The sequence below is a fragment of the Bombina bombina genome, chromosome 3 (assembly GCF_027579735.1).
Source record: "Bombina bombina isolate aBomBom1 chromosome 3, aBomBom1.pri, whole genome shotgun sequence".
NCBI lineage: Eukaryota > Metazoa > Chordata > Amphibia > Anura > Bombinatoridae > Bombina > Bombina bombina.
Window position 1 is genome coordinate 501,171,489 of NC_069501.1, and position 27,499 is coordinate 501,198,987.

At 40.5% G+C, this 27,499-nt stretch overlaps 1 protein-coding gene across 3 annotated transcripts in view; it reads left to right on the top strand.

The window, feature by feature from the left end:
• PARL (presenilin associated rhomboid like) overlaps positions 1 to 27,499 on the top strand; it is a 92,211-nt gene that overhangs the window by 4,477 nt on the left and 60,235 nt on the right. For all 3 annotated transcript variants that reach the window (XM_053706868.1, XM_053706867.1, XM_053706869.1), the window contains exons 4-6: positions 1,322 to 1,462; positions 3,978 to 4,026; positions 22,339 to 22,434. In XM_053706868.1, the coding sequence (XP_053562843.1) occupies positions 1,322 to 1,462; positions 3,978 to 4,026; positions 22,339 to 22,434 (286 nt within the window). The remainder of the gene's footprint in view (positions 1 to 1,321; positions 1,463 to 3,977; positions 4,027 to 22,338; positions 22,435 to 27,499) is intronic.

Genomic DNA, 27,499 nt, shown 5'->3' on the forward strand with positions numbered 1-27,499 from the left:
GTTAACCGACCCTTTCTACTGTCACTAATATGTCACAGTGTAGCCACTCCAGGCAAGCCTGTGACTTAGTTCAGTGGGTGCAAGGGTTAACCACACTCTCTAGTCTGTACTAGACTTAGAAAAAAAATGCCCCAAACTCCCCTTTACTGCCACTCAAACAAAGCTGCCACCACTTACAATTTTATGGGACATCCTAAGGAAACCCAGAATACAATTTAGCAAAAAATAACCTAAAATCACAGTACTAATACTACCAGTCTCTTTCAGTAACGTGGTTCAAATATTAGATAAGGCAGAAACGTAATAATTTAATATTTATTATGCGAAAAATTAGCACTAAGCATTATTAATAAAGAGATGTTAACAAATAGAATTAAACACAAGCAAACAGTTTTAAAATAAAAAGGGGAAATAACAGAAAACCTTATACTTTACTAGCTTTAAATATCTGTGCCAGGCAGGTTGGCAGGAAAAGATGGTCCCTCACTCTGTTGGTATACAGCCTCCCATGTAAGAATGAACACTTGAATTGTTAAACACAAAATTTTTATACATGCTTCCAAGAGATTAAGTTGCTTGACCCAACCTTCTTTGTTAGAGGGGCTAGGGAAATATCCCCCCTCTCTTTTATGACCCCATGTTAGTTATTTGAAAAAGACCCTGTGTTTCATCAATCCCTTTGCTAACAGTTTTGGCAATAAAGTTTTGAGCCCTTGCCTGAAATTATAGAACACCTTATTTATTTCTGGGGAGAGGCACTGCTTTGTGTCTCGTGTGCTGACATGCTGGGGCAATAAAATTCTCTTGTGCCTCTTCAAGCTTATTTATTAGGGCTTCTTGCTGATCAAAGGAAAAACTTATTAGCACAAACACAGCAACACAGTTCTTCTTGAATAAACAAATGTTTTCTAGCACACAGGCTTAAAGAAAATTAACCCCTTATCGTCTAAATCATGAGGTATTCTTGACAGGAATAAATTAGAAAGTTGCTTAAAATTGCATTCTCTATCTGAATCATGAAAGAAAACATTTGGATTCAGTGTCCCTTTAATAATGAACATGGTGAATAAAGTAATAAAACTTGCTAGTTTCATTACATTGACAGTTGGATCACTGTTTAATGGTATTGAATATGCACTGGTAATGAACATGCTACATTGCAAAAGTATTTATAAAGTAATCCATATCACATAAGTGGTATTATGTCACAGTTAAGTGATATGAATAGTGAATTCTGTAAATTAATCTGCTCACTTGTAATGAACTATGACTGTCATAATAATGATTTACTCTTTTTATTTATTTATTTATTTTTTATCAGTTTTCAGGCTGTTCTTTTGGATTCGCTGCTATTTGGCAGTACGAGTCAGTAAAATTTAGAATGAAAAATTATCTTGAAGATATTCGAGCAGATTGGTTAGAAAAGATACGTCCACCAAAGCAAGGGGAATTCAGGAAACAGGTGAGACTTTCACAATTTTCTTCCAAATAGTTTATATATTTTGATGGTAGATTAGAACTATGTGCAACCTATCAGCCCAAATTCCTTTCTATGGGAACATTATTGTGTTAAAATATGCTCTAATGTGTTAATACTAGCAACCCTGCAGTTCTATGTGTTTAACACATAGTTAAACTACTGCCTGGAAGTTGCAGAGAACTTCTGTTCCTGAGTAAAAACAAATTGAAAAGTTTTACAATTAAATGCTCTATCTAAACCATGACAGTTTAATTTTAACTCTTAAGTGCCTTTAACCCCTTATCAACAGTAATTTGCCCTGTACCTCACGCTTCCTAAGGCATATCTCACTGCTGGTGAGACCAACACTAACCCAAATGTAAGAACGACAGCTGACGTGCAGAGTACTTTGGCTGTCATTAAGGGGTTAATAAAAAAAAAAAGTTCATAGTGCACATGAATGATGTCCTAGGTCAGTGATGGTGACCTTGGGCCTAAGCATCATGGGAAATGTAGTTCTGAAACATCTGGAGTGCCAAGGTTCGCCATCACTGTCCTAGGTGCTATGTGAATAATAGTGTCTGTAGCGCTAAGATAAAATTTCACAGCAGTCTGTGAGGGTTCGAAATCTCAGCCGCCTGATAAATGCAGAGCCTAATTTGTTGACTAAGCATCCCAGTAATACATTTAGCAGTTGTATTGAAAATGGGTAGCATGGCAGGCGCTGTGTTTTTTTTTTGTTTTTGTTTTTTTTTACCCTTTCAATGCAAATGACGGCTCTGAGCCATCGCAGAGTTTCCCACTCAGGTGCCAAGGACGACTCAGAGCCGTCGCTAGCGCTCTCCCACCTTGAGGGAGACCTGGGGGCTCCTACCCCGGCGATCGGGCCTGTATAGTGACAGGCATCGCCGGGGCTTCACGTTATGCGTGGTGACGTCACGCGCAATGACCTCACCGCACAACTTTATTTAAAAAAAAAAACAATTTTAAGTATAGGACAAGGGGGCATGCTGCTTAGAAGCCTGTATCTCAGGCACCTAAGCAGCAACAGACCCCCAAGACCCACCGTTAGAAAGGCAATCGCCTAACCTTTCCATCAGTGTAAGTCTTGGATCTGTCCAAAAAAAAAAAGTTTAAAAATAAAAAAACCCTTTAAACTGCTTAGCACCCAGGTGGGAAAGTGCTTAGCATTCAAAGGGTTATATAGCAAAATTGATATCTGCCCAATTCTTCTTTTTTTATGTTGTATTGTGGTTCCTGAGTGCCATATACCTTTTTAAAGGGACACAAAAGTCTAAATTAAACATTCATGATTCAGATATAGAGCATGTCATTAGGCACTTTAAAATTCACTTTTGTTTATTTAATTTATTTCGATCTTTTGATGTCCTTTGTTGAAAAATATGTGCATATCCTTAGCAGCAGTGCACTACTGGGAGCTAGTTGGTTATTGGCGGCAATACAGATTTTGCTCTTATCTTTGGCTCACCAGATTTGCTCAGCTAGCTCCCAGTAGTGCATTTCTTCTTTGGGTACGACTTTAACTATGTGTTTAATCTCTTTGCAGGGGTTAAACAGTTCTTTGCAAACAGAGCAGTATCAAAATTCTTTAACATATAAGAGCATTTTCTTTTTTAATTTTGTCACTTTAAAGGGACAGTAAACCTCAAAAATAATGTTATATAATTCTGCACATAGTGCAGAATTATATAACATTATATTAGCGCAAACATTATAAAACATAATATACCCTTTTAATTTTTTTTAAAAAAACGGCTGTTTTACAGACCCGCTCTCTGTGCTCTTCTGAGCGGGTCTGTTTATTTCACACAGCGCATCGGGCCAGCTGTATATTCACAGCCCGGCCCGACCACGCCATTATACACTGTAGCTCGCTCCTGCTGTCAGACAGAGCAGGAGCGAGCTGCACTTAGTGTTATGGTGCGGTCGGGCCGGGCTGTGACTATACAGCTGGCCCGATGCGCTGTGTGAAATAAACAGACCCGCTCAGAAGAGCACAGAGAGCGGGTCTGTAAAACAGCCGTTTTTTTTTAAAAATTAAAAGGGTATATTATGTTTTATAATGTTTGCGCTAATATAATGTTATATAATTCTGCACTATGTGCAGAATTATATAACATTATTTTTAAGGTTTACTGACACTTTAAGAAGGTTCGCCTCCTTCGAATATTATATCCTTACTCCATGTTTTTGTACTTTATGCATTTTTTATTTTTTAAAATAAAAGCCCACTTATCCACTTCCCTGTAAAGTTGTTTTTTTATTTCGGGAACAATACCTACTTGAGTTATTTTTGCAGAGGTTATTTTTGTTTTATAAAAGTCCCCTATCCTTATTATAAGGCTTGCTTGTTGGGTACCCATAGCTTCCCAGAAAAAATATATGAATCTCAATATTTTTATATATTTCTTTCTCTGCAACTTAAATACGGCTGCCATTGTGTTGCAGGCCTCTACTGGCAGTGGAGTTAACACGGGCTGTGCATATGTCTCTGTAGGTGAATCAGTGGTGGAACAGTCTGAGTGATGGGCAAAGAACAGTGTCAGGTAAGAACAAATGTATTTATATATTGCATTGGATTCTTTTGTCTAAAATATATATAGATCAGTGAACAAGTGCCCCAGAGGCATGAAACGCGTATGATGTCACAGGAGGGTGATGTTCCCCCTGTTTTCCTTTTCTACATGTGATTTTACTGGGCTGCTGTATATGGATATATGTTTTTAAGCTGCGCAAACAAATAAAGAAATTTTTATCTTATCCTATCCTCTGGAGTGCCGAGGAGTTCTTTGTTTCCTTCCATATATATATATATATATATATATATATATATATATATATATATATATATATATATATATGGTGGGGGGCATTATGAAGTAGCCGGGTAGAAACAGTATAATACTTAGCAATATTATAACATTTTCTATTATTTATAAATGTTACTTATAGTGCAATAAAATAGTTGCTCGTAAATGCATAACATAAAAGATTTCTACTTATTGAGTTGTTTTTTTTTTTTTGCATACAAGTAAAAGCAAGTAGTTTTAATACATTTTTAAACTTTATATCCTTTTTTTAACACACTTCCAGGAGCTCCGTCCTATCTGTAGTTTTTGCTTGTGTTGGATGTAGCAGTTGATTAAGTGCACACATGCAACATAGATCTCCTTGTCTCTCTCTCTTTTAATGGGAGCCCCCCCCCAAAAAAAAAAAAACTCCCAATATATATATATATATAGGAGGAAGAGTATCTGGATACAAGGTCTGAGATATAGGGTGGAGCAGTGCCATTGAGGGCCTTGAGTCAGTCAGAATTTTAATTCTGGAGGCTATTGGAAGTCAGTGAAGGGATTGGCAGAGAGAGGTGCAGCAGAAGAGCGACGTGTAAGGAAGATCAGCCTGGCAGAGGCATTCATTATGGATTGTAAAGGAGCTAGACAGCAACTAGGGAGACCAGAGAGGATGGAGTTGCAATAGTCAAGGTGGGGTATGATGAGAGAGTGGATTAAGATCTTATTTGTGCCTTGTCTAAGGAAGTGGCAAATTTTAGAGATGGTTTTTAAGGTGAAAATGGTAGGAGTTGGTCAAAGATTGGATGTGACGAGTGAAAGAGAGATCTGATTCAAGTGTGACCCCAAACATTAGACGTGCGGGGTTGGGTTAATGATGCTATTATCAACAGTTAGAGAAAGATGAGGGTTGGACATTTTGGAAGAAGGTGGGGGGGGGGGGGGGGTTGTAAGGTGCTCAGCTTTGGAAAGCTTAAGGTAATGAAAGGACATCCAAGATGAAACATGAGACAGACAGTGACACGAGTTAGCAAGCAAGGTGATAGGTCCGGTGCAGAAAGGTAGATTTGGGTGTCATCAGCATACAAATGATATTGAAACCCCTGGGACTTTATTAAGGAACCTACTGATGACGTATACATGGAAAAGAGAAGGGGGGCCAAGGACAGAGCCTTGTGTTACCTCAACAGAAAGTGGTAGATGGGCAGTGGCTGCACTAGAGAAGGCTATTCTACAGTTATATAGGTAGAAGAACTACGAGAGAGCTGTGTTGCAAATGCTAATGGATTGGAGGGATTGGAGCAAAAGAGGGTGGTCAACAATATCAAAGGCAGCAGACAGATCAAGAAGGATTAATGGAGAGAAGTGGCCTTTCAAATTTGCTGTAAGTAGGTCATTAGTAACCATAAAGGGGCAGTAAACCTAGCAAATAATGTTATATAATTCTGCACATAGTGCAGAATTATATAACAGCTTACAGCCATGTTTCTAAAGCAAAGGGTTATATAGATATTTTGCAATGAAAACAACGCCGCTCCTGGCTCTACTGAGCGGGTCTGTTTTCATCACCTAAGCACATCGCAGACACGCTGTCTAGTCACCACCGTGCCCGATTGCGCTATTAAACTTAATGTAGCTCGCTCCTGCTCTTGTCTGGTAGCGGGAGCGAGCTACATTGAGTTTAATAGCGCGATCGGGCCGGCTGTGATTAAACAGCGTGCCCAGATGCGCTTAGGAGAAGAAAACAGGCCCGCTCAGTAGAGCCAGGAGCAGTGTTCTGTTTTCGTTGCAAAATATATATCTAACCCTTTGCTTTAGAAACCTGACACTAAGCTAATGTTAAATAATTCTGCACTATGTGCAGAATTATATAACATTATTTGCTAGGTTTACTGTCACTTTAATGGCTACGGTAATCCAGATTGCAGTGGGTTAAGGAGGAAGTTTAATGTGAGGAAATGTGATAAACATGTATATACTAGATTTTCAAAAAGTTTGGAGGCAAGGGGGAGTAGGGAAATAGAGGGTGGTAGTTGGATGGGGAGGTTGTATTGAGAGTTTTTTTGAGGATAGGTGTGACTAGTACATGTTTAAAATATGAGGGAAATATACTGGTGCTGAGTGAGAGTTTGAAAATGTGTGCAAGGATAGGGGTAAGGGTAGGAGAGAGGGCAGTAGCTGTGAGGGATGGGATCGCAGGGGCAGTTAGTGAGGTGAGAGAACCATATAAGGGAAACTTCTTCCTCAGTAACAGGGGCAAAAGAGCTGAATTTGTGGGTTTTGGGTGATTTTGAGCTGTTGAGGGGATTGGAGACTTGTAGTTTGTTGAGACATAATTTTGTTTCTGATGCAATCAGTATTGTTGTTGAAGTGGCTGGCAAAATCTTGAGCAGAGAGAGAAGTTGTAGTAGGAGGTGGGCAGAGAAGGGTATTGAAAGTGGAGAAAAGACGTTTTGGGTTTGGAGAGAGTAGAGAAGTAGTCTTGCTTGGAGAGGTTAAAGGGAAACTAAACCCACATTTTTTCTTTCATGATTCAGATAGGTCATGCAATTTTAAGCAACTTTCTAATTTACTCCTATTATTGTTTTTTCTTCGTTCTCTTGCTATCTTTATTTAAAAAGCAGAAATGTAAAGTTAGGAGCCGGACCATTTTTGGTTCAGGTCCTGGGTAGCGCTAGCTAATTGGTGGCTACATTTAGACACCAATCAGCAAGTGCTACCCAGGTGCTAAACCAAAAATTATCTGGTTCTTAAGCTTACATTCCTGCTTTTTCAAATAAAGATACCAAGAGAATGAAGAGAAATCAATAATAGGAGTAAATTAGAAAGTTGCTTAAAATTGCATGACCTATCTGAATCATGAAAAAAAAAATTAGCTTTAGTTTCCCTTTAAAGTGAAGGTAAACTTTGGTGAATGAAAGCCCGTTTTTTAAAAATACTATTAAAAACAGGGGCACTTTCTCCCCCCACACGAGTGCTCTCAGAAATTACCTATGTTAGGCAGAGAGCCTTTTTTTTCTGTTAATTCTGTTTGAAATGTTTTTTCTGTGTGTTTTGTCTAGTTGGATATATTGTTACTTGACATGCATCCAGTTTAATGCAATTCCACTACTTGTTGCAATGTTCAAAATCATCTTTCTCATTCTCGAGACTTATACCAATACACACCTCAACACTCAATCACACCACAGCAGTATACAACCCCACATCATTAACAATGACCTCTAACACAACGTCTCAACTGACCCTACTGACTCAAAACGTTAAAGGCTTTAACTCGCCAATTAAGAGATCCAAGGCCTTATCCGATCTATCAAAAAGACACATAGACATCCTCTTTCTTCAAGAAACGCATTTTAAATCACACCACATACCAAAATACTTTGGGAGGCATTTCACCACGCACTTCCATAGTACAGGCCCGCATAAGAAAAATGGGGTGAGCATCTTGATACACAAATCTGTCCCATTTACCATTATCCAAAAGATATCAGACAGAGAAGGCCGTTACCTGGGCCTGACAGGTCTATTATATGGAAGACCCATAACTCTCATAAATATATACGCTCCCAATACCCATCAACTCCCCTTCTTCCGCACTCTGTTTACTAGAATAGTGGATTTGGCTAAAGGCCCGATCTTCTTATCTGGAGATTTCAATGTACCGCTGCAGCCCACAATCGATAGCACCAACGTAAACATACAAATCCCCAGAAAACTTTCCAACACCATCTGGCGGGGAATGAGAGACATGAAGCTTTATGACACTTGGAGATTCTTACACAGAGAGAAAAGAGACTACACCTTCTTTTCCCATCCCAACAAATCCTACAGTAGGCTAGATTATATCCTTACTAATCAAAGCGGTCTTTCCCACATAAACAAGTGTGAGATAATGCCAACTTTTTGGTCTGACCATTCGTCTGTTCAGCTCAAATTCACCTGGCCTAACACCCCTCTCACCCCGTACCAATGGAAATTAGATGATAGCCTTTTAGACCACCCAGACTTAGTTCTTAAACTTACTAAGTATATAGAAGAATACTTTACCATCAACTCCCGGTCGATAGAAAATAACTTCGCAATTTGGGAGGCACATAAATGTGTACTCCGTGGAGAGCTGATCAAGATCAAAGCCCACCACACACAGACCCATCGTAGGCTTTATCAGGACTTAACAGCAAGTCGCACATAAAAGATCCCCAGAAAGTACTGATATTTTAACCGAACTTCAGACCACTAGAACAGAATTAGATAACTTCTTGGATATAGAATACCAGCTTCAACGCAAAAAAACTAATAGCTTGTTCTATTTAGAAAATAACAGATCAGGCAAACTTTTGGCCAGAGCGTTAAAAAAAAAAAGAGACTCAAATCCCATATTTATGAAATACAAAACCCTAAAGGGAACCCATTTCAGACAACCCCTGATATCCTATAGGCCTTCCATACATACTACACGTCGTTGTATAATCTTCAAAACGAAAATCCTACAGTAGATCATTCAGACAAACTCAATGAGTATATTACAAAATTCCCGATACCCACACTGACAGATGATCAAAAAACTCTACTCAACAACCCAATAACCCCTCAAGAAGTCCAAACAGCTATTAAGTCACTTAAAAACGGGAAAAGCCCAGGGCCAGATGGCTTTACGGCCAAATATTATAAAACCTTTTCAGATACACTTACACCCTATCTTACTATGATTTTCAATGAAGTAGCAGACAATAACCCCTTCCCATCTACAATGCTAGAGGCACAGGTGGTTGTGCTTCCGAAACCAGGCAAACCCCCAGACACACCTATGAATTTCCGCCCCATTTCCCTTCTGAATTTTGATGTAAAACTGTTCGCGAAAATTATAGCCACCAGAATAAACTTAATCTTACCCTCAATCATACATATCAATCAAGCAGGCTTCACACCCTCTAGAGAGGCTAGGGATAATACCACCAAAATATTAGACCTTATGGAATATGCTACCACCCAGAAGATTCCATCAGCATTCTTGGCCATGGATGCAGAAAAGGCCTTTGATAGGCTAGACTGGTCTTTTCTGAAACAAACTTTGCACGCATTCGGCTTCCCTCAACAAATTATAGGAAAAATATTTGCACTTTATAATAACCCACAAGCCAAAATCAAATTAAACGACTCTATCTCCCCCCCTTTTAACATTAACAATGGAACACGACAGGGCTGCCCGCTTTCCCCGCTTTTATTCATACTGGCGATGGAGGTGTTTGCCTCCCACATCAGACAAAATACCACCATTCTTGGAATGGAGATCGGATCCATTACATATAAAATAACCCTTTATGCGGATGATATCTTCTTAACGCTAAAAGACCCCGAAGCATCACTACCCCCCTTGTTACGAACACTTCAAGTGTACGGATCATACTCCAACTTTAAAATCAATATCTCAAAATCCGAACTATTGGCCATACACCTACGCCCCAATATAATAGAGAAAATACAACAAAACTATCACTTTCGCATACAACCTAAAGCCATAAAATACTTGGGGGTATTTGTCTCACCATCTATAGAAACCATAGTCTCCCTAAACTATAACACCCTTAACTCAACAACCCAAACGACCCTCAACTCATGGAAATGCAAGCCCCTCTCCTGGCTAGGAAAAATCAACGCGATCAAAATGACTATCCTGCCCAAAATCTTGTACTATTTACAAACTCTCCCAGTTCCCCTCCCCGACCGCCTATTATTTTCCCTACAAAAGCAAATAAACTGTTTCATATGGTCGCATAAAAGACCTCGCATCGCTACTTCCACCCTATACCGCCCGAGGGAGTTGGGAGGGATCGGAGCCCCAAATCTACTACGCTATAGACAGGCAGTTTTCCTAACGCGAATTGCTGACTGGAGCAAACACAACATGAATAAGGAATGGGTACAGTTAGAGCAATCACTCTCAGACTGCCACTATCTATGCGGGAATTGCTGGATCCCAAACGCCCAACGTAAACTATTTCACACCACCCCCAGGCTAGTACATGAAACCTTTAGACAATGGGACAAAATACTTCAGAAACACCCCACAGTCTCCACCACATACTCCCCTCTGACTCCAGCTAGCAAGAATACACCACTTCCATTCTTGAACAGAACTCCTGACATATCCCAAAACACTCCTTTCCTACAAAGCTCTTTCCCACACCACCTTCTTTATAATAAAGGCGAAATCCAACCACAACAGACATTATGTAATACCCTCGGGGCTAACTTCCGAAATTGGTACACTTATACACAACTGAAACACTACCTAACAACACACACCCCCAGACACCAATTTAAAAGGCAACTCTCTCATTTCGAAGCAATTTGCTTTCATCCCCACCCACAGAGAGGAATTCTATCATTAACATATAAAATACCGTCGTGTGTGTCCCACTCGGCACCCCCTACATACGTAGCTAAATGGAAAAAAAGACTTAGGGGTCGCCCTGGACCCGCCAGACTGGAATATCATCTCTCACCAGATGACAAAAGCTTCATCATCCATTTCAATGCTGGAAATGAATATCAAACTGCTAAGCAGGTGGTACTACACTCCAGTTCGATTGCATCACCTATTCCCCAACATGACCGCCATGTGCTGGAGGAACTGCGGAGAACCAGCCACTTTTGCATATATCTGGTGGACATGCCCGACAGCATCATCCTTCTGGTGCTCCCTTAGACTCGAGATTGAAAAAGCTATGGGTGCGCCACTTCCGTTTACCCCATGGGTTTTTCTATTCAACAAATTCCCCAAAATTCCATGCAAACTAAAACGAACACTTCTTACAATTATGATCAACTCTGCTAAAAGACTAATCCCGCTTAACTGGAAAAAATCAGACCTGCCATCCCCCGCGGTCTGGAGGTCCAGGGTGACACACTATCTCCAGCTGGAGAAATACCATTACACCAGCACCAGACGGGTAGAAGAATTCCATAACATAACATTTCTATGGGAAGAATATATAAATAGCCAATAACATCCCATTCCCTTGCCGAACCCTATCAACCTACTATAAAACTGCGCTCCCGTATGCAATATCCCTACACTTAGACTCTAAACACTCCCACAACACAGGGCCACCTCATGACAGTCAGAAGGAGGTCATAGACATCCCCGTAATGTTCATTTTCATCACAAACATATCCATTGTATACTTTTATTTTTGAGTGTCGGCTGATTGGTACCTGTGGCCTAATCCAGTAATATTAATCAACCTCGAGTCCTATTGTTATAAACCTACTTGTCTAATTGTAACAAATAATTATCCATTGTAACACGTGATGTTAATCTAACAGTTTTTCTAATGCTTTTCTATGTATATTTTGGAATTATCTCAATAAAAGAATTAAAAAAAAAAAAAAAAAACAGGGGCACTTTCATTCATCAAAGTTTACAAAGCAGCCGTTTTGTTAAAAAAAATTACCTTTTTTTCTTTTCACTGCTACAGCAGCTTCCCCCACCTAGAGATCCTCTATTCACACGTCAGCAATGGCTAATCCGGCTTCCTCCAATCACAGCATGGCCTCAGGCAATGACTACCCTGGGGGGAAAGCTGTGATTGGAGGAAGCAGGATTAGTCATTGCTGACGTGTGAATAGAGGATCTCTATGTTGGGGAAGCTGCAGTAGCAGTGAAAAGAAAAAAAGATTTTTTTTTTTTTAACAAAACGGCTGCTTTGCAAACTTTGATGAATGAAAGTACTCCTGTTTTTAATAGTATTTTTAAAAAACGGGCTTTCATTCACTAAAGTTTACCTTCACTTTAAGGGCAGAATAATAAGAGTTCAAGATGAACTTATAGTGAAAAAGTCAGCTGAACAGCGAGATTTTCTCCAATGACGCTCAGCAGTGCTGTAACCTCTGCATAGTCGGCATGTCAGAGGAGAATGCCAGGACTGAGGATGAGTGTGTGGCTTTCTTGTTATGGCAAATTGCCAAATTATCAAGGACCGATAGATTGATCAGGGCAGGAAAAGGAGATGAAAGAGAGCAGAGGTTTGAGAGATGTTGCTGATCTAGTGACTTATTGCTTCTATGTAGTTTGGTGCGAGGGTTAGGTGGAAGGAGAGTTGTAGGAAGTGCTGTGATGTTACAAGTGAGGAGATAATGGTCAGGAAGAGGAAAAGGGGAATTTGTGAAGTTTGAAGGAGCGCATTGATAGCTGAATATCAAATCAAGGGAATGTCCAAATTTGTGACTCTGAGAGTCAGTCCATTGTGACAGACCGGGAGAGGAAGTGAGCTGCATACGTTGTTTTTTGAAAGGGGGGGGGGCAATGGTATTGTCATCAGGGAGGATAAAAACCCCAAGAATGAGGGCAGAGGTGTCTGCATATAATTTTAAAAAAGGTTTCCAATTTATTTCTATGATCAAATCTGCTTTGCTCACATGGTATTCTTTGTTGAAGATATACCTAGGTAAGTATCTGGAGAACTACGTGGCAGGAAATAGTGCTGCTATCTAGTGCTCTTGATAAACAGCTGGCAGATAGTGCTCTAGGCACACATAAGCAACCACAGAACTGTTATTTTAAAAGGACATTATAGTCTAATAATATATTCTAATTTAGTAGTCATTTTATTAAAGGGACAGTTTACTTAATATTGTTTTCCCCTTAATGTATATATTTTAATATATGAAATAGCTCTAATTGAAAGCAAATGGGCTAGCTTCCAGGGAGCATAGACCTCATTAGCTTAAAGGGATACTGAACCCAAAGTTTTTCTTTCGGGATTCAGATAGAGCATGCAATTTTAAGCAACTTTCTAATTTACTCCTATTATCAATTTTTATTCATTCTCTTGCTATCTTTATTTGAAAAAAAGGCATCTAAGCGTTTTTTGTTTTTTTTTGGTTCAGTACTCTGGAAATCACTTTTTTATTGGTGGATGAATTTATCCACCAATCAGCAAGGACAACCCAGGTTGTTCACCAAAAATGGGCCGGCATCTAAACTTATATTCTTGCATTTCAAATAAAGATACCAAGAGAATGAAGAAAATTTGATAATAGGAGCAAATTAGAAAGTTGCTTAAAAGTCCATGCTCTTATCTGAATCGTGAAAGAAAAAATTTGGGTTCAGTATCCCTTTAATTGTTCTCCCCAAGATTTTTTTAGCGGTGCACCACCCAGCTGATTTTACTGATTACTCTGCTAAAATTTTAGTCAATATTAAAAATGTTCTTGCACAAATTATCATTAAAAACTTTTATGTTAAATAATGCAATTAATGTGTGCTTTGGATAGCTGAAAAATTATTTAATATTAGAAAATATTACACTGCCCCCATCCAGCTACTTTAAAATGACACACAGCTGGGATGTATATATGTGTGTGTGTGTATGTGTATGTGTATATATATATATATATATATATATATATATATATATATACACACACACAATTTCCCCCCTGTATCTTATCTCTCTATACACAGAGAGACCAATACTTAGAACAATGGAAATGTAACATTTTATTATCTTTCTGTCACACAACCCACTGGTAGTGTAATATCTTTTAAACCTTCATGTTTATATAGCTTTTATGTAACTAGTAGTTAAAGGGATATTCCGGTCATAATTTAAATGCACATAGATGAATTACATCTTTAAATAGAAACTTATTTGCATTATACATGCATTGGCAAAATGCTTCTAGTAAAGGTTATCACTATTTTAGTGTTGGTATTTTTCTCTGCACGTGCATGTGAAGCATAGCTAGATATTCTCAGTGCACCACCATTTTAAATACTACAGCTGCTCAAAATGCCAGTGGAGTTTGAATCATGTCAAGAATTAACAAACTGAGTCATTACCAGGTGGTACAAGTACATTAGGCTCTCTGTGCTGTGCTTAAAATGCTGGGGCACGGTGCATACATAAATACACATTTGAAACAGCAATCGCTTTTATTAGAAGTATTTTTGCTACTAAATGTATAATACAAAAATGTTTCCTTTCAAAACTGAAATGCATCCATGTGGATTCCTATTTTGGCTGGAATGTCCCTTTATAGGAACACTCAAGTCCATGTTAAACTTCATTATTCAGTTAGAGCACACCATTTTAAACCATTTTCCAATTCACTTCCATTATCTAAATGTGCACAATCTTTCTATAAGCACATTTTCTTAGGCACATGCACCTACTGAGCATGTGCAAGATTCACAAAATATATGACAATGCATTTTGTGATTGGCTTATGGCTATCACATGATACAGTGTTAAGGAAAATAGAACTGACTTTAATATTTGTCAGAAATCTACTACTCATTATTTGAAATTCAAGCTAAGAGCTTTTGCATTGTCTATTTATTATGCATTTACGGATTACGGTATCCTACTATGTTAAGTGGTCCTTTTAAAAAGGATTCGGTATAGGTGGTTGAAAAAGGAAAAATCAGCTATTTCAAATGAAAAAAATAAGGTAAAAGTTTTTTTTTGTAAATAATTTAATATACTCCAGCAGGTAAAATGGATAATTGTGAACACAGTAAAGGGACATGAAACGCAACATTTTTCTTTCATGATTCAGATAGAACATACATTTGTAAGCAACATTCCATTTGACTTCTTTTACCAATTTTGCTTTATTTTCTTGGAATCCTTTCTTCAAGGAACAATGCACTACTGGGAGCTAGCTGAATGCATTGGTAAGCCAATCACAAGAGGCATATATGTGCAGTCACCAATCGGCAGCCAGCTCCTGGGCCTACCTAGGTATGCTTTTAAAAAGGATACCAAGAAAGAAAATTAGAGAAAAGTAAATTGGAAAGTTGTTTAAAATGGTATGCTCTTATCTGAATCATGTCTTTTTAAAGTGGATACAATTCAAGGGGAACAGCTGGTAAGCCAAGTAGAATGACAGAGGAGTTCTCTTGTCCAATAATTTTTAGCTATCTATTCTTTTTTTATGGGTAAACATTCAGTTTGTAATGAACATTAATTTAATAATAAAATGCTCTAACAAGTTAAATCATTTTATTATTAGACTAGAAAGTCCCTTTAATTCAGAAGTCTGTGCTGTTTTTCAACCCCTGCAATGCTTTGCTTCACCAGGGTCTGCTGGTTCACATAACGGCATTGGGGCTTATTCGATGTGATGTCATTGCAGACTTTACCATTCCTGGGGCTCTAGTCCCAAACACTTCTTAAATCATGAAGTATGGAGAATTAGTGTAGTGTTGGCTACACCAGGGTTCTTCAAACCATGGTTCGCAACACCATGTTTACTTAGTCACAAGCACTGATTAACATTTACTCTTTGGAGTTACCAGGACAGAAGCGGCATCCAGAGTTGGTAAGCCTTCCCCAGTGGTACATATAATTAGGTTTAAGGGGTTTATTTCAGTAAGAGGCCTTTGTCAAAGGGGTAGTTAGGTATTGAGGAGATAACTGCAGTGTGGGGGAAATAAAAACGGCTGCTTGTGTTGGTGGGATATTATTGTGGAACAGGGTCAGCCAGACAATTTATTTTTGTGGGATTGGGTCATGGTTAGGTTAGGTACAGTAGCAGCGATAGTTTGTCTGCAGAAATATTTAATTGAAGCGGTAGGAGTTCATCAAGCTTACACAATTGTAAAAAATTAAAAAAATGCAGTAAAAGTCCTTTCTTTCCATAAGGCAGGAAGAGTCCTTGACAATATTCCTTACTGTTGGGAAATACAACACCTGACCACCAGGAGGAGGCAAAGACACCCCAGCCAAAGGCTTAAATGTCCCTCCCACTCCCCCATCCCCAGTCATTCTTTGCCTTTCGTCACTAGAGGAGGATGGTAGAGATGTGTCAGAAGATTTGGATAGTCCTTAAATGGGTATGTTCCCTTCAAGAAAGGACTGGAGCTTTAAGTAATCATATAAACCTCTCAGTGAGAGTATTCATGAATGTTAGTCTGGAGATGCAGGAAAAGTTTGTCTGCGAAGCGATCCAGACTGTCTATCTAATAGCTCCTGAGCAATCGGTGTTAACGAGTTACACTGCTTGCTTTTCCACACTCGGGTCCCTGTCAGAACTCTGCGGCAAAGCTGTCACACTTGAGAGGCTGTATCTGTTCCATAGCATAGATCCTGGAGGTTAAGCCCGCTTTATTTTACTATTTAGCAGGGACTTCTGTTATTAGGGTCCTTTTAACCTCCATAGGATCAAGGGTTAATATCTCTTTTGATGTCGGAGATTAGATTGGAACAGTTTGGCGATATATATATATATATATATATATATATATATATATATATATATATATATATATATATATATATATATATATATATATATATATATATATATATATATATATATATATATATATATATATATATATTGCTATGTTCTCTATGAAGCACTTTGTGAAGGTGTGGGCTCAAATAGACTGTCTACCTTTTTGTCAATGGAACAGACAGGTTTCACTTTAGTTTTTGTGAGTTGCGCAGCTTCTAATAGCTTTGTGCGCTTTTTTCTTATAGCAGGGGAGGTCCTTTTTTGCACACCACGTAATCGGGTTCAGCTCATTAAGTTTTTTTTCCTTGCAATATACTGCTGGAACTCTGGCAATCCTACGTAGAGCGTCCTATAACTGTCTGGGTCTAGGAGGTGGTGAGTGCCCCAGCCATTGGGGTTATAAAGGTGCCTTTTTAAGAATAAAAAAAATGAGTCCTTGAGGAATTGTTGTTAAAATTTTTCCCTTACTGTGGGATTCCATTTTCAGAAATGGAGGACTCTGATAATATGTTAGAAGGTTCTGCACCTTCTATTATAAATAATACCCGTTTATATTGTGAGGAGGCGGTGGTTTGTTCACCTGCTCAATTTTGTTCTAATTGCCTGGGTACCGTTCTAAAGTCTAAGAAGGGAGCTTAATATGCTAACCCCCTAGCATAATTGGTCCCTCTGAGCCGTCAACCTCTCAGGATTCTGTGGTCCTGGAGATTTCTACCCTATCCCCTCAAACCGCTTCACATGCAGTTTCCCGCGGCATGCCTAATACTCCGGCTGGAGGGGGCTTTTTCCCTGCAGACTTTACCACGCAGTTACAATCTGCTGTGTCTGCGGCCCTGAGTGCCTTACCTATCTCTGGGAAACGTAAGAGAAAGGTTAAACATAGTTATACTGAATTAGATTCAGCTAATTTCCAATCGGATTTAGCCAGTATGTCTTAGTTGTCCAAGGATGAATTAACCTCTGTAGCGTCAGAGGGTGAGCTCTCGGAGTCTGAGACTTCATGTACTAAACCCCCCTCCTTCTGAGAAGCCCTCCTTTAGATTTAAGATTTCCTGTCCCAGTTCACATGGGAATATTATCAGTAGTGAATGGGAATGTGTTAAAACTCATTTTTCTCCTTCGTCAACTTTTAAAAAGTTATTCTCAGCTGGAATTGTGGGGTTCCATCTCTAAGGTGGATGATGCCGTCTCGACGCTAGCCAAGCATACCACTATCCCTCTGAAAGATAGTTCTTCCTTCAGGGAGCCCATTTACAAGAAGTTGGAAAGTTTTTTTTGAGTAGAATGTTCCAACACACAGGTTTTTTTTTTTCAACTGGCTGTGGCCGGGCTGCCACGTACTGGTGTGACTCTCTGTCAGAGCTTATCGAGGTGGAACCTCCCCTCGAGGATATTCAGGATAGTATTAAGGCTCTAAGTATTTCCAATTCCTTTATCTGCAATGCGTATATGCAGATTATACGTCTGAACACAAAGGCTTTAGGTTTTGCGGTTCTAGCTTGTGGATATAGTTTTTAAATCCAGACTCCTTTCCTTACCTTTCAAGGGGAAAGTTTTGTTTGGTCCAGGTCTGGACTCTATCATTTATACTGTTACCGGAGGAAAGGGTGCTTTCCTTCCGCAAGATAAGAAAAACAGAACTAAGGGATGGCAGTCCCCTATCGTTCGTTCGGACAAGTCCCAGAGAACTCAATCGTCCTCCAAGCCTGAGCAACCCAACAGTATATGGAAGCCTGCTCAGTCCTGGAATAAGTCTAAGATGACTAAGAAGGCCGCAGATAACAAATCTGCATGAAGGGGCGGCCGCAGATCCGGGATCGAATCGAGTAGGGGGCAGACTGTCGTTTTTCTCAGACACTTGGTTTCAGGATGTTCAGGACCCTTGGGTACTGGAGGTTATATCTCAAGGGTACAGGATAGGATTCAAATCTAATCCGCCCAGGGGCAGATTCCTCATCTCCAGACTGTTTACAAGACCAGAGAAGAGAACAACCTTTTTAGATTGTGTAAGGGATCTATCCTCCTTAGGAGTAATAGTCCCGGTACCTGCATCAGAAAGAGGTCTGGGGTTCTATTCAAACCTCTTCATGGTTCCCAAAAAAAGAGGGAACTTAATGTCCAATTCTGGACTTGAAGTGTCTGAACAAATTTCTAAGCGTCCCCTCCTTCAAGATGGAGACGATCAGATTGATCCTTCCCCTGGTTCAGGATGGACAATTTATGACTACCATTGATCTGAAGGATGCATACCTGCATGTTCCGATCCACAAGGATCATTTTCAGTTCCTCAGGTTTGCCTTTCTGAATCAGCACTTCCAGTGCATAACACTTCCGTTTGGCTTAGCTACTGCACCCAGGATATTTACAAAGGTCCTAGGTGCTCTTATGGCAGTGGCCAGAACTCAAGAAATTGCAGTAGCTCCGTATCTGGACGATATCTTGGTACAGGCACCATCTTTTTGTCTGGCATCGGAACACTCAGAATTTCTTCGGAGTCTTCTTTGGTCTCATGGATGAAAGATAAACTTGGAAAAGAGTTTCTTTACTCCAAATACCAGGGTGAATTTCCTTGGTACGGTTATAGACTCAGTATCCATGAGGATCTATCTAACAGATCAGAGACGTCACAAAGCTGACATCGGCGTGCCTTGCCCTCCAGGCCCCTTAAGACCTTTGGTGGCCCAATGCATGGGGGTGATTGGACTCATGGTGTCTTGTATGGACATTATTCCTTGTGCCAGATTCGGTCTTAGACCTTTACAACTATGCATGTTGAGACAGTGGAATGGCGATCATTTGGACCTGTCACCACAGATCGTATTGGACAACCTGTCGAGAGATTCACTCTCTTGCTGGCTTTGTCAAGATCACCTGTCTCGAGGCACATGCTTCTTGAAACTGTCCTGGGAGATTGTGACTACGGACGCCAGCCTTTTAGGCTGGGGAGCAGTTTGGGGTGCCAGGAAGGCACAAGGTTTATGGACTCAGGAGGATTCCTCTCTTCCAATCCATATTTCGGAACTCTGGGCAATCTTCAATGCGTTCAAGGCTTTGCCCCTTCTGGGTTCGTCCCAGTTTATCAGATTCCAATCAGACAATATAACGACGGTTACTTACATCAACCATCAGGGAGGAACAAGAAGTTCCTTAGCAATGAGTCTCCAATTCTGGAATGGGCAGAAGACCACAGTTGTGTGCTGTCAGTGATCTACATTCCGGGTGTTTGGAGAGATTTGCAGCAGATGGGGGATGCCAGAGATAAATATTATGGCCTCTCGTCTCAATGCCAAACTACCCTGGTACGGGTTGAGATTGAGGGGTCCTCAAGCAGAGTAAATAGACGCTCTGGCAGTTCCATGGAGGTTCAGACTCATATCTCTTTCCTCCATTGCCTTTTCTCCCTTGTGTGGTGGCCTGCATCAAGCAGGAGCTAGCATCAGTGATCCTAATTGGTCCTTCCTGGCCGCGAAGGACTTGGTTCGCGGATCTGGTGAGAATGTCCTCTTATCCTCGGTGGAGGTTACCTTGTTGCAGGAAACTGCTGATTCAGGGTTCCTTCCTACATCAAACTGTAGATTCTCTGAGGCTGACTGCGTGGAGATTGGCAAACTTACCTGCACTGGTGTGAGGAGCGTGGTTTTTCTTGGCATAAGGTAAAAGTTAACAGAATTTTATCTTTTCTCCAAAATAGCTTGGCAAAGGGTCTATCTGCCAGTTATCTGAAGGGACAGATATTGGCCCTGTCAGTGTTGCAGGACAAAAGATTAACTGAGCTTCCAGATGTGCAGTCCTTTGTGAAGGCTCTGACTAGGATCAGATCTGTGACTCCGCCTTGGAGTCTAAATTTTGTTCTTCGAGTTTTGCAGCAGGCTCTTTTTGAGCCCATGCATACTGTTGACATTAAACTGTTATCTTGGAAAGTTTTGTTTATATTGGCAATTGCCTCTGCTCGCAGAGTCTCTGAGATCTCGGCTTTACAGTGTGACCCACCTTACCTACTTTTTTATTCCGATAAGGTGGTTTTGTGTACTAGTTTAGGTTTCCTTCCTATGGTGGTGTCAGATCGTAACATCAATCAAGAGATTGTTGTTCCTTCCTTGTGTCCCAATCCTTCAGCGAAGGAACGTTTGCTTCACAATCTGGATGTGGTTTGTGCTTTGACGTTTTACCTTTAGGCTACTAAGGAATTCAGACAATCTTCATCTTTGTTTGTTGTTTATGAGGGTAGACGTATGGGGCAGAAGGCCACTATGTCTTCCTTGTCTTTCTGTTTGAGGAGTGTCATCTGCTTGGCTTATGAGAAAGCCGGACAGCAGCTTCTTGAGAGGTTTATTCCACTAGAGCAGTTGCTTCTTCTTGGGCTTTTAAGAACAAAGCCTCTATGGATCAGATTTGTAAGGCGGCTTCCTGGTCCTCTGAACACACTTTTTCTAAATGTTATAAGTTTGATGTGTTTGCTTTGGCTGAAGCAGCTTTCGGGAGCAAGGTTTTGCAGGCTGTGGTGCCCTTAGATTAGGGTCTGCCTTTTACTTTATTCCCTCCCGTTATTCCTTCAGTGTCCTCTTGAGCTTGGGTGTTGTTTTTCCAACAGTAAGGAATATCGTTGTGGATGCTCCCTGCCTTATGGAAAGAAAACAAAATTTATGCTTACCCAATAAATTCCTTTCTTTCCTGGCAGGGAGAATCCTCGTCCCTGCCCGTTACAATTTTTTGGGCGGCTCCCTTTTTTCTTATTCTTCTGGCACTTTTATAACCCTGATGTTTTTTACTTTTCCTTGTTTCCTTGACAGAATGACTGGGGATGGGGAAGTGGGAGGAGTGTTTAAGCCTTTGGCTGGGGTGTCTTTGCCTCCTCCTGGTGGCCAGGTGTTGTATTTCCCAACAGTAAGGAATATTGTCGTGGACTCTCCTTGCCAGGAAAGAGAGGAATTTTTCTGGAAAGCATAAATTTTGTTTTTCATGCTGAACAAAATGTATTTTACAGGAAGAGTAAAAAAAAAAGGCTATCTTTTTTTTTAAAATCTAGTACAGTGGTGTGTTTGTGTTGTATCAGTGTATGTGCTGTATGAGAATGTGTGTGCAGTTTGTATTGTATGAGAGTGTGTGTTATTACTTTTTACAACACTTTAAAATTTGACTACAATCAGGAATAAATTATGCACACATTTTAGTCACAATCTTGTTGTTTATTACTTTAGAATTGTTCAGACCAAGCATAAAAATAGGGTTATGAAGATATGTGGTACCTTTGCACTGAGTCTTGGGAAATAAAAGTTTGATGAACCCTGGTCTCTACAATATTCTTTTCTTTTCAGAAGTGTTGCAAGTCTGTGCTCTGCACTAATATCACATGACTCTCGCTTTCTATCAGCCTTCCTCTTTACTGAGAAACATTAAGTTGCTAGAATTTTGCAAATTGACTAAACTAGCTTTTATTTTGCAGAATTTTAAAGGAAACCTAGGCTTGTTTTTATGCCTCTCTAGGGAGCATAATATATGTGCAATGCTTACATAAAAACAAGACATAGCTGAAGTCTAAAAAAAAAAAGTTAATTTCATACAGTGATGGAATAATCTGTGAAATGTTCTGCTTGTCAACAAATTTCCACATCCAGAGCTCAGCATAGAGCTCTAAAGGTCTAAAATTTAACATTTTTCTTTCCAAAATTCTTTGAGGGACCGTGCAGCTCTCACCTGACATCTTAGATCATCTCGCCAGAGCAGAGAGCTTTAGATAATCTGGCCCATAGAACTAAGAGATCTGTCACTGGGATTTGTGTACTTCAGTTTTTTTATCTGTGTTTCTTTTCTTAGGTATAATTGGAGCCAACATACTCGTCTTCTGCCTCTGGAGAGTACCTTCGATGCAGCGCACAATGATGCGATACTTCACATCTAATCCTGCATCTCGTAAGTATCGTCTAGTTCAGAGTGTTATAAACCTTTTAGTGTGTCACTCATTTCTCCTACATTGGTGTATCCGGTCCACGGCTTCATCCTTACTTGTGGGATATTCTCTTCCCCTACAGGAAGTGGCAAAGAGAGCACACAGCAGAGCTGTCCATATAGCTCCCCTCAGGCTCCGCCCCCCCAGTCATTCTCTTTGCCGCTCTGAACAAGTAGCATCTCCACGGGGGTGGTAAAGAGTATGTGGTGTTAGTTGTAGTTTTTTATTTCTTCTATCAAGAGTTTGTTATTTTAAAATAGTGCCGGTTTGTACTATTTACTCTACAGCAGAAAGTGATGAAGATTTCTGCTAAGAGGAATATGATTTTAGCACCAGTAACTAAAATCCATTGCTGTTCCCACGCAGGACTGTTAAACCAGAGAACATCAGTTGGGGGGAACAGTTTGCAGGCTTAACTGCTTCAGGTATGATCAGTCATTTTTCTAACAAGACCATGTAATGCTAGAAGACTGTCAGAAATTCCCTCTGGGATTGGTGAGCCATTTTTTTCTAATAGACTCTGTATAAAATGATGGCTTATATTTAGGGCTCTATGCTGGTTGACACTATTGTGGGCTTTAAAATCGATTGCTTTTTAGCATGTTTTTCACTATAAATAAGGTGTTTTTTCAGACTTTAAAACACTTTTGGGGTTTAATTTTGGCCTGGCACTTATTTGGACACCTAAATCTAGTCAGAAAGGCCCCTCCACTCTAGAATGAAGAGGGAGGAGGCCTAATATTTAGGCCTAAATTGTGCAGTTGTTTTTGCCTAGGCAATCCATGCAGCTTCATGTGGGGAGTCAAGAGGCATCATAAAAGACTCCAGGGAGGCTTATTTCCTGCTAAAATATCCCTAATGAAGGTAAAAGGCTACAGTGAAATCTGTGGCTAGTACTGTTGTGTGTTAACTGGTTATTAACTCCGGTTTGGGCATTAAGGGGTTAATTGATCTGAAAATTTGTGTGCAATCTTTTCAAAACATTAAGACTCTGTGGTGAAAATTTCCTTAAAATCGGATGTTTATTTCATGTTTTTTTTGATGTTTCAGTAAAAAAATGTGCATTAAGGGGTTAATTGATCTGAAAATTGGTGTGCAATCTTTTCAAAGCATTAAGACTCTGTGGTGAAAATTTCATTAAAATCGGATGTTTATTTCATGGTTTTTTCATATTTCAGTAAAAAAGTGTGTTTTTTTATTATTTAAAGAGACAGTAACGTTTTTGTCAAAAATAATTTTTATTGCATTATAGTTCTGTTTAAGTCTGTTAAACATGTCTGAGTCTTCAGATAGCCTATGTTCTGTATGTCCAAAGGCCAAGGTGGTTCCCCCATTAAATTTATGTGTGAAGTGTGCCATAGCGTCCAAACAGCTTAAGGACAGTACAATCACACTTAAAAATATAGCCCAAGATGATTCTTTAGCTGAAGGTAGTGAAAATAGCTTGCTTTCCTCTCCTTCTGTGTCAACACCAGCTATGCCCGCGCAGGCGATGCCCAGTACATCTAGCGCACCAATTGCGATTACTATGCAACAGTTAGCAGCAGTAATGGATAATTCTATCGCAGCATTTTTATCCAAACTGCCAGCTTTCCTAGGAAGCGTGATTGCTCAGTTTTAAATACAGAAAATGAGCAAGTAGACGCAGAGGATAATTTATCTGTAGTGCCCTCACATCAATCTGACTTGGCGGTGAGGGAGGGCTTGTCTGAGGGAGAAACTTCTGACACAGGAAAAGTTTCTCAGCAGGCAGAGCCTGATACCATAGCATTTAAATTTAAGCTAGAACACCTCCGCGCTCTACTTAAGGAGGTCCTGGCTACTCTTGATGATTGTGACCCTTTGGTGGTCCCAGAAAAATTGTGTAAAATGGATAAATTCTTAGAGGTCCCAGTACACACTGATGCGTTTCCGATACCTAAGAGGGTGGCGGATATAGTGAATAAGGAGTGGGAGAAACCAGGTGTACCTTTTGTTCCCCCTCCTATATTTAAGAAAATGTTCCCCATTGTTGACCCCGGAAGGGACGCGTGGCAGACGGTCCCTAAGGTAGAGGGGGCAGTTTCAAAGCTAGCTAAGCGCACAACTATACCAATAGAAGACAGTGGCGCTTTCAAAGATCCTATGGATAAAAAATTAGAAGGTTTATTTAAGAAAATTTTTGTTCAACAAGGTTTTCTTCTTCAACCAATTTCTTGCATTATTCCTGTAACCACTGCAGCTGCTTTTTGGTTTGAGGAATTAGAAAACTCGCTCCAGAAGGAGACTTCTTAGGATGAAGTCATGGATAGAATTCACGCCCTGAAGTTGGCTAATTCTTTCATTACAGATGCCACTTTTCAGTTAGCTAAATTAGCGGCAAAAAATTCTGGTTTTGCAATAGTGGCGCGTAGAGCGCTTTGACTAAAATCGTGGTCGTCGGATGTGTCGTCCAAAACAAAATTGTTTAATATTCCTTTCAAGGTAAGACCCTATTCGGGCCAGAGTTGAAAGAAATTATTTCAGATATCACTGGGGGAAAGGGCCATGCCCTTCCACAGGATAGACCTTTCAAAGTTAAAAATAAGTCTAGTTTTCGTTCCTTTCGCAATTTCAGGAATGGACCGGCTTCTACCTCTACAGCCACTAGGCAAGAGGGTAATGCACCCCAGCCCAAACCAGCATGGAAACCATTGCAAGGCTGGAACAAGGGTAAACAGGCCAAAAGACCTGCTGCTGCTACCAAGACAGCATGAAGGAGTAGCCCCCGATCCGGGACCGGATCTAGTAGGGGGCAGATTTTCTCTCTTTGCTCAGGCCTGGGCAAGAGATGTTCCGGACCCCTGGGCACTAGAAATTGTCTCTCAGGGGTATCTTCTAGAATTCAAGGACCTTCCTCCAAGGGGAAGGTTCCACTTGTCTCGCTTATCTTTAGACCAGATAGAGAGACAGGCATTCTTACATTGCGTAGAGTACCTTTTAAAAATGGGAGTGATAAACCCAGTTCCAACAGCAGAACAAGGACTGGGATTTTACTCAAACCTGTTTGTAGTTCCCAAAAAGGAAGGAACTTTCAGGCCAATTCTGGATTTAAAGATCCTACACCAATTACTCAGAGTTCCATCATTCCAAATGGAAACCATTCGGATTACCAGTTCGTGGCTCTTCCCTTCGGATTGGCCACTGCTCCGAGAATTTTCACAAAGGTGCTAGGGTCTCTTCTAGCGGTGCTAAGGCCAAGGGGCATTGCAGTAGCACCTTAACTAGATGACATTTAATACAGGCGTCGTCTTTTCACAAAGCAAGGGCTCATACGGACATTGTTCTAGCCTTTCTAAGGTCTCACGGGTGGAAGGTGAACATAGAAAAAAGTTCTCTGTCCCTGTTCACAAGGGTTCCCTTCCTGGGAACAATAATAGACTCGGTAGAAATGAAAATCTTTCTGACAGAGGTCAGGAAACTAAAACTTTTGAACACTTGTCGAGTTCTTCAATCCATTCCTCAACCCTCCATAGCTCAGTGCATGGAGGTAACAGGACTAATGGTTGCGGCAATGGACGTGGTTCCTTTTGCTCAAATTCATTTAAGACCATTGCAACTGTGCATGCTCAAACAATGAAATGGGGATTATGCAGATTTTTCTCCCCAGATTCATATGGACCAGCAAACCAGAGACTCACTCCTCTGGTGGTTGTCTCAGGATCACCTGTCTCAGGGAATGAGTTTCCAAAGACCGAAGTCGATCATTTTCACGACCGACGCCAGCCTCTTAGGCTGGGGCGCGGTCTGGAAGTCCCTGAAGGTTCAGGGTCTATGGTCTCGGGAAGAATTTCTTCTCCCGATAAACATTTTGGAATTGAGAGCGATATTCAATGCGTTCCAGGCATGGCCTCAACTAGCGGAGGCCAAATTCATCAGTTTTCAGTCGGACAACTTGACGACTGTTGCGTACATCAATCATCAGGGGGGAACAAAGAGTTCCCTGGCGATGAGGGAGGTATCCAAGATCATCAAATGGGCAGAGGATCACTCCTGCCATCTATCAGCAATTCACATCCCAGGAGTGGACAACTGGGAAGCGGATTATCTGAGTCTTCAGACTTTCCATCCGGGGGAGTGGGAACTCAACCCGGAGGTTTTTTTGCTCAGCTGACCCAGCTATGGGGCATTACAGATCTGGATCTGATGGCGTCACGTCAGAACTTCAAAGTTACACATTACGGGTCCAGGTCCAGGGATCCCAAGGCGACATTGGTAGATACCTTAGTAGCGCCTTGGTCGTTCAATCTAGCTTATGTCTTTCCACCGTTTCCCCTTCTCCCCCGGCTAGTAGCCAGGATCAAGCAGGAGAAGGCTTCGGTAATTCTAATAGCTCCTGCGTGGCCACGCAGGACTTGGTATGCAGACCTGGTGAATATGTCATCGGTTCCACCATGGAAGCTGCCTTTGAGGCAGGACCTTCTAATTCAAGGTCGATTCGAACATCCAAACATGGTTTCTCTGCAACTGACTGCTTGGAGATTGAACGCTTGATTCTAGCTAAACGTGGGGTTTCGGAATCGGTTATAGATACTCTGATCCAGGCTAGAAAGCTTGTCACCAGGAAAATTTACCATAAGATATGGCGGAAATATCTTTGCTGGTGCGAATCCAAGGGTTACTCATGGAGTAAGATTAGGATTCCAAGGATACTATCTTTTCTCCAAGAAGGATTGGAGAAAGGTCTGTCAGTTAGTTCTTTTAAGGGACAGATATCTGCTCTGTCTGTTTGGTTACACAAGCGTCTGGCAGCCATGCCAGATATTCAGGGTTTGTACAGGCTTTAGTCAGAATCAAGCCTGTCTACAGACCTGTGGCTCCTCCATGGAGTCTAAATTTAGTTCTTTCAGTTCTTCAAGGGGTTCCGTTTGAACCTCTACATTCCATAGATATTAAGTTACTATCTTGGAAAGTTTTGTTTTTTTGTAGCTATTTCTTCTGCTAGAAGAGTTTCTGAATTGTCTGCTTTGCAGTGTAATTCACCCTATCTGGTGTTTCATACAGATAAGG